We start from the raw sequence: 16,035 nt of genomic DNA on the forward strand, positions 1-16,035 counted from the left end.
GTGGTGGTGGTGGTGGTGGTGGTGGTGGTAGTGTAGACAAACCCTCCCCCCTCCCCCCCTCCACCAATGCACCATCTAAAAGCGAGAAATGCTCCCTGAGGAACCTGGAAAAGGATGGAGATGATTTCTTTCTTCTCCAAGAGTGGGACATCTAGATGTTGGAAAAATATGTTCAAGCGACCAATTCCCTCAACTTGCTCTTCTCGTCTTCATTCAGCAGTTCAAACAAGGCGGCGAACCCGTCGTGGCCGGCCTCGTTCTTGAACCACTGCAACAAGTAGTCGACCGTCTCTTCGTCTCGGGCTCGGGACCCCGTGGGACTGAGGTCTCGGTCGTCGGTGCCGTCGCCAGAAATCCCCACGAGGGCCATCAGCTCGTTGCGCACGCTCGCACTGGCCAGGTCAATGGCGCCCGCCGAGCCGACGTCCTCCCAGTCATCGGCGTCTTCTGCGTCTTCGTCCTCTTCATCCAGCCCCTGAGCGGCGGCTTGAGCAGCCGCCAGGTTGGGAAACCTCGAGGTCGCGGCATTGGCGAGCTCGTCGACCATGATCTTCAAAATCTTTAGGTCGGCCGGCACTTGCGTCCATTGATCGGGGTTCAGCTTTGCCTGTGATCTCGTCTTGATGCGTCCGCTTGACCGAGGATCCACGATCAGATCCCCCTTGACGCTCACGGCGTGGACTCTGGGATCGTGCAGTGCAAAGATCTTCGACAGCGCCACCACGTTCTGTCTCACCTCGTCGAAGCCGGCAAAGTGCACAGAGTTCTCAAGCCACTTTGTCAAGACCACATTCAGCCCGTTAGAGCCGTTGATGTTGACCTCGTTCAGAAAATCCATAACTTCCTTTGGAGCCGCCAGGGAGAGCCCCACGAAAACCATACATAGGCTCTGGATAAATTGTATTCTCTCCGCTGTGGCTAAGCGAATAGCTACCGCTCGCAGCAGATCCATCAGGTATGGTCCGAGCTTGTCTGCTCCGAACTTTGTGACCAATACTGACGCAAGCCCACCGACCTCTTGACCCGCATTCTCGTCTACATCGGGGGAGTTGAGCAGGCGATTTATGATGGTCAGTGTCACTTCGACCGAGGACTTCCCCTGAGAGTCCGTCCAGGACAAGAACTGCTGTGTACCTTTGGACAGCATGTGGTTAAGTGCCAAGGTGGCTGGGCGCACAAGCTCAGGCTCAACAGCTTCCATAAGTACTCGTTGTAGTTTTGGCATCACAGCTTGCACAAAGCCAGTAGGCAGAGGGTCGGATCCGAACTCGGCCAGTGCAGAGACGAGTTCCGCCGCGAGATTCGTCAATGCAGATTCCTGAGTCATGTTGGCGATGTCGAATGCACCCGTTAGGGATGGGATGGTCTTTGCGCACAATCGCACATACGGTTCTTGCCCAGAAGAAGACACCGACGAGACGATCGACTCAAAAGCCTCAGTGAGGAGGGTGAAGAGTTGGAAATTTGACGCCCCGTCTGATGCCAGCGTGAAGAACAAGTCAATGGCATTATTCCCTTCACTAGTTATCGTGGATGTATCAAGCATGATGGCGTCACGCAGGAGTTGGATCAGCGCAGCTTTGACGTCGTCCGCGTCTTCGAGCTCATCGCGAAGGTCATGCGAAGAGATATATTCGCCCACCACATTGATAACTGCATTTTGCATCGGCCGTGTCACGGTCGGTGAAAGGGCTTCGATGTAGTCGTGGAGAATGCTGAGGCAGGCGACTTTAACGAGGTCGGATTCGTCCATCGACGAGGCCGTCACAGCATTCGTGAACGCGACCGCGCCGGCGGCGAGGAACTCTTCGCCGCTGGCAACCTTGAAGAAGCACGCTGCGGCCATTTGCCCTGCCGCCCGCATAAAGGGATTTGGGTGTTGGAGTGTATCTGAAAGCCCCTCGACCACCGCAGAAGAATTTTGAGGAGTAAGCTTCCCATCGGTTTCGTCGATGTCTTTAAGGCATTGGTTCAGGAGATAGACAAGTGCTTCGCGTTCTTTCCAAGCTGATGTCTGGCCCGACAGGTTCTGCTGCTTGAAAAACAATAACGCTGCGATGGGAATCTGCTTCAACCATTCGCCCAAGCTCCGCACTGCCAGCTCCGCACATGCCGCCCGCGGCGTGTAATTTGCTGTGAGCGATGTTGCTTCGCAGAGATACAAGTTGGAGTCGTATTCCCATAAGCCTTCCTCCTCCTTCGGAACCCGGGCATACAGGACCAGAACGCGGATCAATTCTTGTAGCCAGGGTGCCGTGTGTTGCGCTTCGCCGAGTTGCTGCATTTGCGCGGTAAGCTCTTTGCGTACGGACGGGGCTCGAATAGTAACTTGTAAAAAGTCGAGTTCTTCAAGAACAAGGGCGTCCAGACTACAAGGTAGATTGTCGCTGTCGACGAGTTTGCCTTCGGCAGTGCCGTCGATATAGAGTTGAGCATAGATCGCCGCAACCCTGTCCAATTCCTCCCAGACAATCTGGAACAGGGCTAACACATCTGGAGAGAGAGCCTGCGCATAGACCTGTCGGAGTTTGTCCAGTGTCTTGTAACTCGTTAGCCACGAAGTCTCCTATTTCTCGAGCTATACGGAGTAGTGTACCTTTACAACCTGAACCTTTAGGGCGACAATGCCTCGAAATGAAGCATCATCAGGTTTCGTCGTAGGGTCCAGCGGCTGCTTCAGCGTTTCCATAAAGAACGGCATCCACGCCTTCAGCGACTCGTTCAGAAAGGCCTTCACTGCCGCTCCGTGATCAGCCATGACCATCTCCAGCATCTCAAAACAAGCTCTGAAGACATTGAGAGTCATAGCTCTCACTATCAGGCTGCGGGAGTTATCAACCGCAACGTGCTGTAAGGCATTGACGAGATCTCGGGCAACCAAGAAGAACTGTTCGTCTGTCAAGCCCTCGTCAACCAGTTCGGAGAGGACGCGTAACGTGCCGTGGATTGGCGCATCGTCTGTCGAGGTATTCAGGATTGTAAGGAGAGAGGGTAGCAGCGAGGGCCACGCATCGGGAAAGTCAACACTGGCAATTTTGCTGGCGACACCCGCTGCTAGCGCCTGGATACTTGCGTCCTTGGGTGCTTCCTCGCCTGCAAGCGTGCAGATGGCGAAGACCCGGTCACGGACGCTGGACTTTGCCTCGTCATTGAGATACACGTTTCCTGCAAAGGTCTCGTCAAACTGCGGCGACCACGTGGCCGAGACGTAGTTCTTCAAAGCTGTCAATGCAGCCTTGCGAGAGCTGGGCTCAACATCATTGTGCGAAGCAATCGTCAGGAGCGCAAAAGGAAACTCTGCTTGAGGGTAAAGTCGAAGAAGCCCTTGCTCGGCATCTCTAATGACGGATGTATCTGGTCGGGTCGTCGCTTGCAGGAGATGGAGGACCTGCTGCTCCATTGTCGCTAGCACGAGGCTGGCTCGATGCGGGAGGCGGAGACGGGATGCGGGATGATCGTCAGGGAGAGGGAAGGCGGAGTGGTTTTTTTTGTCTTCCTTCCGCTTATGGCTTGCAGGCGGAATCGACAGCTGAGAGACCAGAGGATTCAATGAATCATAAACAAGCCAGTATCAGGGAAGTTCTAGAGAAATAGTGATGGGGGAGAAGATGCACAAATGCTGCGGGCGCGACGAGTGGGTAAACACTTTGAAACCGCCAAGGCCAACGTGTGCCGGCCTCTGATTGGCTGCCTTGCGCTTCCAGGTCTCAGCCTGATCGATCGTCTGCCAACGCGTCTTTGAACGACACCAGAGGGCGGAATGGATGGGGGCTAGAGGCTGACGGGAGCAACAGACAGGGGGAAATATACCCTGACCACGTCAGACTGCCAGAGATGGCAACGTCTGTATGATAAGACTGGCAGAATCTTCTCCATCGCACAAGGCTGTCACTAAAATGTCAGTCAGCCTTTCTGAATCTATGGAGTGAAGAACCAGTTTGTGTATCTAACGGCGTAGGAATATTATGTATTGCTGGCGCTCACTGCTTATAGATGCGCCGAATGATATACTAATACGCAGTACTCGGGGAGGAATGATACGGAAAAAGTACAGGGCTCCCAACTCCTTGATCCCCCTGGGTTCTCAGCCTCGCTCAAATACCAACTCATTCTCCAACCGGCATGCTTTCCACCTGGTCGACCAAGCTGCGCCAATTGCTGGCCTGTAGTTCTGCATACTTGACCCGCTCTTGACTCCAGTCTTGATGCATACGGCTGATGGCGTAGATGGTCGTCTGGAAAGTCACAATCTCGTCCCGCACACATTCCTTGATGAAGACACCGCGGGCATGTTGCTGTACTATACTTTCCTTATCGGACATGATGCTGCTTTCCACCTTCTCGATCTCCCCTGGCTTCACTTGTCCCGGTGGCTTTTGCCGTAACTGCTGCAATTTGTTTTCGGATGCTTCGATACGCCGCTCAAGTTGGGGTATGTTGTCTCTCGCATATCGATCTCGTCGGTCAAACAGATCCCGCATAGACACGAAATTGTCGCGAATCGATTTGAGATCCTCAAGAACTCCTGTGTCCCAAGCTTTGGCTTCGTCTTCGAGCAATGTCTGAGTTGTGGCAAGGTGTTTGGCCGTGGACTGAATGCCCTCATTGAGAAGCGGCACATCATTTTGATCAATCGCATAGGTGTCGTTGCTGCATTCGGTGAGATGAGAGAGTGCATTGGAGAACTTCAAACTGTCCAACGCAAGTCCTTCGTTGCGCTTGACCAACCGTTCCATCCAGACGCAAAGGCTGATATAGACCTCCGCCGAACGCCGCACCCCTGCCCGCACTTGGTCGAAAAGTTCGGGAAGATTAGACGGCAGACTGTCTTCCAAACTTGGTGGCAAAACCTTGCCAGTGAATTCTTCTTGAACTGAAATAGTGGCTTGTTTTCGCCAGACCGCAAGCTCCTGGAAAACCATGTCAGCTGTTTTTCTCCCGTGACGGTGGAGCGGGTACATGAACACATACTGTTGGTACTGTCAAGAACATCACCACAAGTGTCTCCTGGCTCAAAACCGGATGTTGCACGAGTGAGTTGGTGAATCGGACCAAACCTCGTCTACGTTTCTCCAAAAAGACAGTCGCATCTGCAGTGAGATGAGCCCCATTCACTGGTTACTCGGATCAGCTGGAATCTCTCCAGAGCATGGAATTCTTACCTTGAACCCGTTTGGGAGGTAACAGGGGTAAGCGCCTGAAAGGATAGCGTTTCTGCAAGCAATCAAGCAACCAAACGAAGTCACTGTATCGCCTAACAACGCTGCTGCCTCTCCGTGCGGTCTTGACTTCATAATTGCGATGCTGAAACAGGAACACTCCCTCCTTTTCTGGCAGTGTTGTTATCGTGACGCTTTCCCCCGTCCCAGCTGGTAGACTAATACTTTGCGAGATAGCACTGCGTGGCTCTGGGTCTTGTCGATTCGATTGCCGGTTATCTCCAGGGTCTCCGAATCCTCCGCCGAGGGTGGGTTGTTCCGAGAAGCCTCCCGAATTGCCATTGTAGCTGTTCCACCCAGTGCCCGCACTTTCGGATGAACGCTCATTTGTGGGACTTCCATTACTGCTGCCCGGGCTACCTTCCGTCGTGAAAGCGCTCGTTGTTCTTGTAACGCCATTCGAGACGCTCTTAGCGCTCTCGACAGAGGCCCCGTTGACAGACATGGTGTGAGCGGCAGTGGAGGGTGGCGGTAGTCTGTTGTTTGACGGACTAGCCCATGGGTCTGACGTTGGGTCGGTCCCAAACGAGTCTTCTCGAGGCTTTTGTGGTCTGACTGGAGTGGCTCTGGCTGCTGGGGGAGAGGGCGGCTGCGGTCGGGCGCTGTGCGACCGTAGTTCATCTAAGTAGCCAATTCGGGGCTCAGGCAGTTCTGGACCGAGTCAGTATTGCGCATGAAGTTATGGGACCTGTAGACTCACTTCTCCTCCGTTCGTCTACGCCATCGAGAGTAATTTCTTCTCCCTCTTGGCCTAATCCGATGAGAGCGAGCAAGACATTGAACTCGCTCCTACCGACTCCATTGGCACTTTCCTGACCTCCCGGTATCACAAAATTCAAGATCTTTGTTTGCTCCTGCTCGCTGAGGTTGCTGCTCTCCAGAAGGCGCTTGATGCCCGCTAAGCCAATACCAACTCCAGTCCTCTCGTTGGCATGTAACACGGCGTCGTATGCATCCACGTAGCTCTCCGGCACGTCGGTCGCGGGGAGAAGATTCTTGACCAGGTTTTGTCGCGCCGATTTCTTGGGAGTAGGCATTGACCATGGAGAGTCACTTCCATCGTCGGCGAAGAGAGACGATGTCGAAGGTTTCTGTACAGGCTCGTCGCCAAAGAGAGACTTGGAATTCAACGGCGCAGTTTCGGTGGGCGAGGAACCGAACAGGGACATGATGGCAGGTCTAAACCGGTTGAGCAGTGACAGACGTCAGCTACATCAACTGCGACATGGATTCAGACGAGCAAAATGATGGCGAGGACTGCACAAAAGCAGATAGCCTCCTCGAACCGTGCCGCAAGTGCTATCGCAATCAATGACTTCAAGTTGGAGACGCAGATGGAGCTGCGGCGAGGGCCTTGGCAGTCAGTCATACTAGTGGAGCTGGACTTAACCTACAGTAATTCCTCGACACCCAGTTTCTCTACTCGGTCCCACATCCTTTATATCCCTCGACGAACACAATCTTTGGCCGATGTACCTCGATCAAGCTCGATATCAAAGAGTAGGACCTGCATCTACCTGTGAGCGCCTATCCGGCACATATTCTCCTGCGCATCCTGCGCTAGTCCCATTGCCCATTGCGATTGAGGAACTCTGCCACCAACATGGGGGAATTGTCCTGCTTAAACTGACAAAACCAGCAGCCTCAATTATACGATCGTGCATTGAGTGATCAAGAGAGAGTGAATTGGCCTAACAGGGAATGGGTATCGATATCGAGACACTATCGCTGATCTCAGCACGGTTACTGGGCACGGGGTAACAAACCAGAGCATTTGTCAAGACTGCGATGGAATAGCCAAATCCTTCGATTGTCCTCGAGTCTCGGGCTCATGGATGGTATGGGATGGTCTGGAGCAAGGTCATTATTCCACACAACTATACCAGCCACCCGTCCGACGTGTCTTCGGTCTGATGGTCTGAGACGGAGCTCTATGGAGAAACACAGCTCACTTTGCATTTCTCGCTAGCATCAAGGCATGCACCAGCACCTAGCATGGCTGTGACGGGCCAGCTCGATCACCACCACCACGTCCGTTGGCCCCTTGGCATGAAGCGATGCCTGTGTCATTCCTCTTTGAATCGGTCGTTGGTTATTGCACGAGAAGATGGTACCGGTCGATGGGACAGGATCAAATCGCGGGTCTACCATTAAGTCCCTTCTCTCATGTCCTCAGCAGAACACGAGGGCATGGCATGTCTTTCACTATGAGCAGGGCATATGCCAATGATCCATCATCCATTCTCCTAGCAGGCCAAGGTATGTCCTTACGAAAGACGGGAAGGCAAGCCCCCTTTCTAAAACTGTGGTTTAGAGCCGTAGCGCTGGATTTTTGGTTCATGGCTGAGTCAACAGAGGTCAGCAGCTTGGAAGAACTCTTCTTCGTAAAGACCATTGAAAACATTGCAGTATTTCCCTGTGCGAATGAAAGGACTCATCGATGCATGAGAGGGGCTCCCTCTTTCAACGTCTCTTGTATAGCTTCCGGGGGAGGAATACGTAGGTCCTACTGGGAAACGGCCGTGTCCAAGTATAATGCGATGGGTCCATGCTCAACCTTCCAACAATGCAAAAAGATCCAAACTCAGGGTGTCGGGTCGCTCTGAGGGCTTTTCGGGCAGATCACGGTGTTTTGATTGTCGTTGGCAAAGTCCAGAGCGATGTGCAGTCCACATCTGCACAACCGTTGTATGATGATTAACTAGACATGCAAGGGGCGGCACGAGATTTGTTCGTCATCTGGTCGTCCTAGGCACTTGGGCCTTACAGGCGATGATGTGCACATCATGTATCGAGCTTGCAGCTTGTTTACACCCTCTTTATTTTCCACCACCGAATATTTTCGGATCGAGCCCTTGTTGAAAATGAACTACTCATGATAGAAGGGAGCTGGCGGCCCTTTCTCCCCCCGTCCAACTCTTGTCTCCCAAAGTTCGGTTGGCGGTTTTCCGGTCTTTGTGACTAGTGGCTTGCAAGCCACCCGTCTGCGGTCCTTCACAAACGGCACGCAGCGGAAACGGGACGAGGCGAAGCGCCCAGAAACGGTAATAATTCTCATGAACAGGTCGGCCAAGTTGGCTTAGCACTGTTTGATGCTTTGGGCATGAACAAGCCATCCACCTTGCAAAACTATTCTCCGCGTCAGCATCATTGCTTCACCTCAATGCTGGCTTACCAGGGTTGTCGCAATAATGTACGTACTTGTACAGAGAGACTCAGGGGTGTCTTCCCGTGCGGCAGCACGATGTTGTCAGGTTTGTACGAGTAAGCGCCAGGACATGAGTAGCCTAGCTGGATTTGTGTGGGTCGGCAGAGTGCGAGGTGAAACCCTTCATCTGCAACTAGATTGGGGATGGAGTGAAATGCAAGTGGTGGCGCAAAAATCAAGACGACCCGAACTGATTTAGGGTAGCGAGTTGAGAAGGACAAGGCCCGTTCACTAGGACCCTAGGAGGTGCACCTGCTAGTGAAGCTGTGGAGCCTGCCTTATACTGAGTACTCGTACAAGTACGAGGTACTCGCCAGTGCTTGGGGTGACGAGTCTCGCTGGCCAGCAAACCCTTGGCGGTGATATCGATCATTCGGAGGATCCAATAGTCAAGCCACATCTGGAGCCGTGGTATTTCTACCCCGAACTTGCGCAGACTGGTTGCAAAGGGTTGGTCATGTGCAGATAAACACCGTCCGCCCTTTGAATAGCCGCAAAGAACTGATAGGTACTCTGTGTGAGTGATCTGTAGCAAGGGCGGGAATCAAAATATCTTGTAGGTCGACCATGACTGTTAGGCACAAGAACTTGTAGAAGCTACCAAAGCCATGTCTGGCCCCGATTAGTAGTGGGAGCACCAAGAGCTGAATGGAAACGCATCTGATTGACAGGCAAATGATAGGCACTGTGACGAGCCGTAACAAAGTGCCGAATACTTCGTAGGAAGTACTTGTTCTCGTAGGGCTTGTGGCTTGAGATCTCCTTCAAACGTGGCTTGCGCCGGCGTGTTTGATGATCATCTAGAAGCATGCTCTTCGGCAGGGGCTCACTAGGCTATTGGTGATAGCCCACTCACGCCTACTGAAGTGGGTGTAGCCGTTTGAATGCGTGCGCCTTCTTTGCCTCGAGTTGTCCAAGTGAGGGCTTTTCAGGTCCAGAAAAATTGTCCTCGGCACCTAGGTACTCTGCAAAATAGCCGTGGTCGTCGGCATGAGATGCGTGCCCATGGATGTCGGGATATTGAATTCCTCAATTTACCTCGCTTCCTATTTTCGAACCGTCTAAGTTATTCCTCCTCTGGGGAACCCATTTCTCACAATGTCAAGGGCTTCAGAACCGCAAGTCGCGCAAGACAATCCTCACTTGTTGACAGCAGGAAAACAGAAACAGAGCCACGTTATCGAGCCAGGTCCTGGTTTCACAATTGCGTGTCCACGACAACTTGAACAGACCTGCAGGTGTTGAAACTCTACTCGTACTAGCCCTGACAATGAACCAGTATTTGCGGGGCTGTCAATTGCTGCATTGCATACCATGTAAAGCCATCACCGCCAGAACGACTAGGTTGCCGCCACAGGCGGTATGATCTTCGCACCGAAGAACCATAGTTGACGGGATGCTTGATCTGTCATTGGATGCCCTGAGATGCTGGTGATCAGAGGGTCTCATCATGTAGACGCAATTCCAGAACCAAGTGTCGGTGACACAAACAACAAGTCAGGTGGACTTCGATTTTCCCCAAAGTAGATATTTCCTCCAAGGCAGTGACCATTCAGTAGCTGCTCTGTGACACCTATTTGTAGGGGCCTACCGTGTAAGAATGTATTTCTGGTGAGCGGGAACCAATTGTCCAACCTCGGCCGGGGTCACCAATGTATTTCACAGTTAATTGGCGTGTCTGAATGGCAGAATGACACTTTCCTGCAATGTCTGTAGGTATCATTGGACCGCTCGGTCAATCAGGCGGGATTATGTGTTGGCGACTGGCCATGGTTCCCTTTGCGATTATTGCAAGTGTTCGTCCGCCACGAATTTTGGTGGCTCGTTTCCTGTTGTTTCGACTCGACCTGCAGACTGAGTTGCAGTAATGACAGATTGTGACGGCCCAGCTGCATTGATCCTCTTTCGGCCGCAAGCCACTATTTCAGCGCCAAGTAAACGGCGGTGCGCCGCGAATGGTGGATCGTTAGCACAAAAGTCTTCCCTGCTCCTTATGATCGCTTCTCGTTTTGACTTCCTATCCGAATTTGCTGGGCTTCTGCTGTCCTTAGGTTGCATGGGCGTGATGCAACAAGCACGGAGTTGTGGTCCATGCTCAACGAGTCGACACCCTTGCCGAAGTGTGTCCTCGTATCCATCTTGAATCTCAGCATGCCTTGAGTCAAGGACTTTTCCGGTTCATCTCTTGTCATTGGTAGACCACCGGCACTGTGTGAGAGGATCCTTGAACTCCTTACTCGTACAGAAGATTGTTTTTTCCCATGGCGTCAGCTGTGGACAAGCGAAACACCCTTGGCTTTGATGCCAGTCTTCCGGCTGGGTGCAAAGACCTATTCTGGGTAGGCTGCGAGACGGGCCGAACGGGAGGTGGAAAGAGGTTGGTGGTGGGGACAAGTTCAAGGTCAAGCACAAGTGACTTCGAATCGTTCCCTGCTCGGCGTTCGCAAATAGGCTGGGGGCATGCCTCTACTGTACTTGGTAAGGTCAAGCTGAAGGTGCGGAGGCGACAGCCGTAACTCAGAGAAGCCAAAGTGGATGGGGGGGAGGAGAAATGAGCCCTTGCCCCAGTTGCCCAGATAGGGATTCAAACTGTAGTCTGATGACTCTGATCAGCATGAGTCGACGAAGCGTGGATGAAGCGAACTAGTCTGGGCAGCCAGGATACAAACGAGGGCGAGGGAGGGAAGAGGAGGCACGGAGAAAGACGGCCATCTGTCTACTTGGTCAAAGTACCTAGCGACCCTGATGCCAAATTGCTAGTCACCTAGTTTAGCCAGGTGAGCCAGGGACTTGATAGGTAGGGATCTGTGCACCTGGACCACCTGAATACCTGGTTTAGGCTCTTCGGGCACCAAGGATCCTTCCCTGGTGCCCAGATGATGCCCATCGTGCCCATGGTTGTCCAGTTCTCCCACCCGGCAGCCTCCTCTACCAAAGGAGGATAGGCTCCACGGAAGGTGCCACTGTGCCGCTAGGCATTTACCGTAGGTGACTTTCCACTCGGAGTCGAGAAGGACGACTGCGGCCTCAGGTTGTTCTGCTCCTGTCTTCTTCCATATCTTTTGCCTCTATCCTTCCTGCTTCCCGTCTAAGTTGTTCTTGTTGATCTCACCATATTCCGACTGCTGGATCTGGTCTAGTCGACATCATTGCTGCAAGTGTCTGGTAATCGACGGTTGTGGAGGGAATCAACCCTGTTGCGCAGACGCTTGACGCCAGACGCTTGACTGGGGAAAAGCTTCTGCTCCATCGCCACCTCCATCCACCACGTTGCGTTACAATAATTGCTCGCATCTGACACCGCATCTTCTCCTCCAGTCCGTGTTACTTCCTCTCGCCGATTCCCACTCTCCCGAATACTACCACCCATCACCCTCGAGTCCACGCCTACCACTCCACGAATTTTTGTCGCATTGACCTGCTCGTTCTCTACCCTCGCATTTCGCAATATCTAGTCCGTCAGGTTCAGCTTTCTTGAGCTGGAACGCTGTGGATAGTACTGTGTGTATATTTCGACCTCACCTTTCAAATCGGCCACACTTTTTCCAACCTGTGTCTCGCAAACCGGCAACTTCGACACCCATACTTAACTTCGAATACCCGCACACCGCTTTTCACGTCTCATTCCTCCTCCATTCCTAACATCGCTCTCCTGTCGGTGCACTCCAACCTCGCACGACTTGGAGCCACCGAAACGATGTCTTAAGCTGTTCAACCACTTTGTGCACTGAACTTACCTCCTTTCACCTGTTGTGGCCGCCATGGCCCAAGCTATGGATGCCCATTCTAGCTTCGTCTATCTCGTTGATAACCTTCCCACCTGGCGGGCTAGCGTTGAAGCATTGTCTACCCATGTTACTGAGAAGCATGCCGAGTTCGCGGCAGAATATTCTCGGCTGGTAAACCAAGTCAAACCGAAGCGCAGGAAGTCACCCTCAGTGTCCTCGATCCATCCCCAAGACCAGGAACAAGGCGATGACAAGACTCAAACAATCCAGAGTGCTGATGGCTTGTCTTCCCCTGATCCTAGACAATTCAATCCGCTAGAGGCTGGGAACAAATATCTATACGCACAAGTACGGAGAAAGAGGAAGCCAGGCCCTTCCATCCGCTCGGGTGCGTCGGGCCCTCAGAAATTCAGGAACAGGCATCACGTCGTCGTCTATTACGATGGGTATCTGCAAGAACAGCTCGATACTATGGTGAAGCAGATCGGCATTGGCCGAAACAACCTGCGGAAAGGGAAAGCTGCACTTGCGGCTGCTAGAGGTTTCCGACTTCCCACGTTGACCGCTCGAACCAGCCATGGTCTTGCCATGCTTGACGATATCAGAAGCTCCATGGTATCCCGAAGTACCCCGACCTTACTGCCAGCAAAAGGCCGTGTTGCGGCCAACAAGCCGGCCTCCTCTGATGAGGAGGCGAATTTTCTACAAGTGGACAAAGAGCTTGAGCAGATCCAGACATTGTGTGAGACGGCGGCGCACCAGTTCCTGCGAGATGGGGACTGCAAAACCGAACTGGAATCGATGTTGCAGAAGTTCGATGCTCTTCTCGGGCAGGCTTCTGCAGCCGCCGAGGCTTTGAAGAAAGTTCAAGCAGAGAACGAAGAATCCTCGCAAGCTGATGATTTTGGTTCGGATTTCATCAAAGGCTATGCTGCTTCAGACGGTTCTCTATCGACTAAACCGTCGGTCGATCACCTGCCTACGCCCAAAATCGGCGTCGGCAAAGATCCGAGTCCTCTTGCCTTCGGCCCACCTTTGGACAGCGTGAAGCCACATGGGCTTTACAGTGCACCCGATATTGTGTCCAATGACAGCCCAGCCGGTCTGGTGAGCGACACTATCGAGGTTGACGACGCCAGTGACCAAGGCTCCATCGTGTTTGACATTTCTCAGTATCGTCTTACGAACCCCCGACGAGTTCGGCTGTGATCGACCCTTGATATCTGTGGGACCTTTTGTGTACCTGAAAAATATTTTCTTGTGTGAATTATCTATTTATTGAATCTGTCTTGCGTTTCAGCGTGTTTTTGTCTTGTCTGGAGAATGTGGAAGCAATGGAGTGGGAATTGTGTTGGGTTGGTTTCTTATGGCATCTAGCGCGAGGCGATTGACCTTGGTGGAAAGGGTAGGCTGTGACGGAGGGAATTTGGCTTCTGTGGTACTACACTTGAGAGATTGATTCCCTCGCGGCCGTCGCCATGACGAGTAGGGAATCCGGTGGCGGGATTCCCATACACCTACGGAGGTGATTCGGATATCGGGCGGATCTTGAGAGCGCAACAGGTCCAAAAACCAGGGACATTGATACTCAAGGCTCACCGACATGGGAACGCTTTGGTTTGGGTGGACTTTATTGATTTGGACGCTTCGCCTGACCAAGGAGAAGTTTATGGTTCAGGGAGAGAAAAGAAGCGATGGATGGCATGGAAGAAATTGTAACGGCCGCTTTGAGATGAAAGGTGGCATGGGTTAATGGATCTTGAATCTTTGAGATTGAGGATTGCCTGGAGGTTGTGCACTGGTCACCGGCGAGCTGCTGAGCCGCTACGGTTGGGAATGGGAATGGGATGAGGGATTGTGCATTGATATTGTTTTGGAGCTAGATGTGCATCCACCCTATATCTATAACTATATCCATATTGAAGTCCTTCAATCCAATTCTTTGTGGCTCTCGAATGTTTCTTGTAAGCCGGGTATACCTTATATGCTTCGATATGAAGTGCTAAATGATACCAATAGGAGTTTGGAGCCATGGGGGCCAGAGCACGTTTGATTCACCTACGAAAGGTTGCTCTGCTACATTCTTTGCCGCCGGCTTCTTCTGCTTTTGCTTTCACCCTGCGCGGAGATGAGAGGAGGTCAACCGCGGAGGAATAATAATGATGGCCGGAAGGTTCCGCAAACATGGGGTCTACGACTAGGAAGGAGAAGGTACTCGGTACTGTGTAGAAAACTCACAGGACACGTTCCGAGGTCACCTTGTTGTGTACTTGTGGTTCCTTCGGGAGTTGAGGCCAGGGGGAGCCGCGGAGCCAGTGGAGCGAGGGGACCCGGGGAGTTAAGGCCGGAGGTGTGTGAGTGAGTGAGTTAGCCAGCCGGAATTTGAGTGACTGCGTAAGTGAGTGCGTGTGTCAGTGAGTGTTCTTGTAGGTGGGTGACCCCGAACTCCGACGACCCTTGCTTGTCTGGCTGCTTCGCTTCGGGTGGGGGAAAGAAGCAGGGGAAGAAACGAGGGAAGGCCTGGGCGAGGCAAGGGGGCACGGTTATTAAAGTACCGCGTATCGCGTACGGTGTGCTCGGTACGGTGCACTTGTATGAGGTATGTTTGTAGATTGGTACTGTAGGGATGCACGAGGAGATCTGTACCTACTCGATACAAAGTCCTGAAGGTAATTGCGACTGAGGGCCTGGTCTGGGTAGGTTCCTAGTAGGGCATGAGGGACCTGGGGAGTCCCCAGCAAAGGGGACGAGAGAGAAGAGGAGAGGGCGGGCTAACTGGTTCATGGAGCAATAAAGAGAGCCCACCCCCGACTGCTCGGCCTGGCTGGACCAGCTGGCTCGTCGGCCGGCCCCAGGCGCGTACGTGTGGCACTCCGCAGGTGCAAAGGCAGAAGGAATTCGAAATATGGGTGCTCGGTAGTGGTACCTCCGTAGAAGTCGAGAAGGCAGGAAGGGTAGAAAGGACACCCCCAGAACCCCGGGCCCCGGGCCGCGGCTTGCCACGGGTAATTTTCCACACACCCGCCCACCCGTGACAATCTACCGCATTACATACTCGGAAGTAGGAGTCGTAGGAGTGGTTGTACCTCGTACTCGTACTTTTACAGAGCTAGAGAGTAAGGATTTCAGAACAAGGAGTAAGACCTCCGCACGGATCTTGTCTCGGAAGACACGTTACGGGGTCCTGAGGTGCTCGGTAGCTACTTGTACCAAGTATGAGGATCGGAAACGGGAGGGGGAGATACAGAGATTAAACAGGGGACATGTAATCACACTGTGTACCGAGTAGTTAATTGGTCTATAAAAAGGAATGTGAATACGATAATACCAAGCATTAAAGGGGAGCAGAGATACGGCGAGAAAGAATAATTACATATCTACCGAGCTACTTGCCTGCTCGCTAGTTAATACCTAGTATCCGCTGCCTGGGTGCCTGAAACCCCGTCATGGGGAAGAGATACAATACATATAAAAATTGCCTGAGCAGTACCCGGTACAAAACCAGACGTATTCGTTCAGGAGTTTCAATGGCTTTATTCATGCAACACGGATGTCCCCCTTTGAAAGTATTCGATATTTACCGAGTACTTACTTGCTTAGGAAACACATTGATACCTAGCTAGAGATGCGCTCCTCAAGCTGGTAGAAAAATCCTGTCGGCTTCCCCATGGGGCGGACAAGCGCATGTTTCTAGAGTTTGGAGCTTGATCTGAATGATTACATGGTCGAAGCCAATGGATGGCGCAGACGGAAGCCTGGCTTATTCTATTAAGACACTCCGCCAGGCCAGTCTCATCTCCACATTTATCCTCATATCCCATGTATCGCCCTGGCCCTCTGGTCGTCGTCTCATAAGCCTGTCATCACCTTGATTCCTCCG

The 16,035-nt window shown here is 52.5% G+C and overlaps 3 protein-coding genes across 3 annotated transcripts; 1 reads left to right on the forward strand and 2 right to left on the reverse strand.

Moving 5' to 3' along the window:
* Positions 1-172: 172 nt before the first annotated feature.
* Positions 173-3,400, reverse strand: AYO21_09621 (hypothetical protein; the record flags this gene model as incomplete). The annotated part of the gene is made up of 2 exons (XM_022659551.1): positions 173-2,518; positions 2,597-3,400. The coding sequence occupies 2 exons, from the start codon at positions 3,398-3,400 to the stop codon at positions 173-175; spliced, it is 3,150 nt and encodes a 1,049-aa protein (XP_022508105.1).
* A 706-nt stretch (positions 3,401-4,106) lies between these two features.
* On the reverse strand, positions 4,107-6,388 carry AYO21_09622 (hypothetical protein; the record flags this gene model as incomplete). The annotated part of the gene is made up of 4 exons (XM_022659552.1): positions 4,107-4,910; positions 4,972-5,114; positions 5,163-5,870; positions 5,920-6,388. The coding sequence occupies 4 exons, from the start codon at positions 6,386-6,388 to the stop codon at positions 4,107-4,109; spliced, it is 2,124 nt and encodes a 707-aa protein (XP_022508106.1).
* A 5,800-nt stretch (positions 6,389-12,188) lies between these two features.
* Positions 12,189-13,364, forward strand: AYO21_09623 (hypothetical protein; the record flags this gene model as incomplete). Its single annotated transcript, XM_022659553.1, has 1 exon — positions 12,189-13,364. The coding sequence occupies one exon, from the start codon at positions 12,189-12,191 to the stop codon at positions 13,362-13,364; it is 1,176 nt and encodes a 391-aa protein (XP_022508107.1).
* Between the last annotated feature and the right edge of the window lie 2,671 nt (positions 13,365-16,035).

The sequence above is a fragment of the Fonsecaea monophora genome (genome assembly GCF_001642475.1).
Source record: "Fonsecaea monophora strain CBS 269.37 chromosome Unknown Scaff98, whole genome shotgun sequence".
Classification (NCBI taxonomy): Eukaryota; Fungi; Ascomycota; class Eurotiomycetes; order Chaetothyriales; family Herpotrichiellaceae; genus Fonsecaea; species Fonsecaea monophora.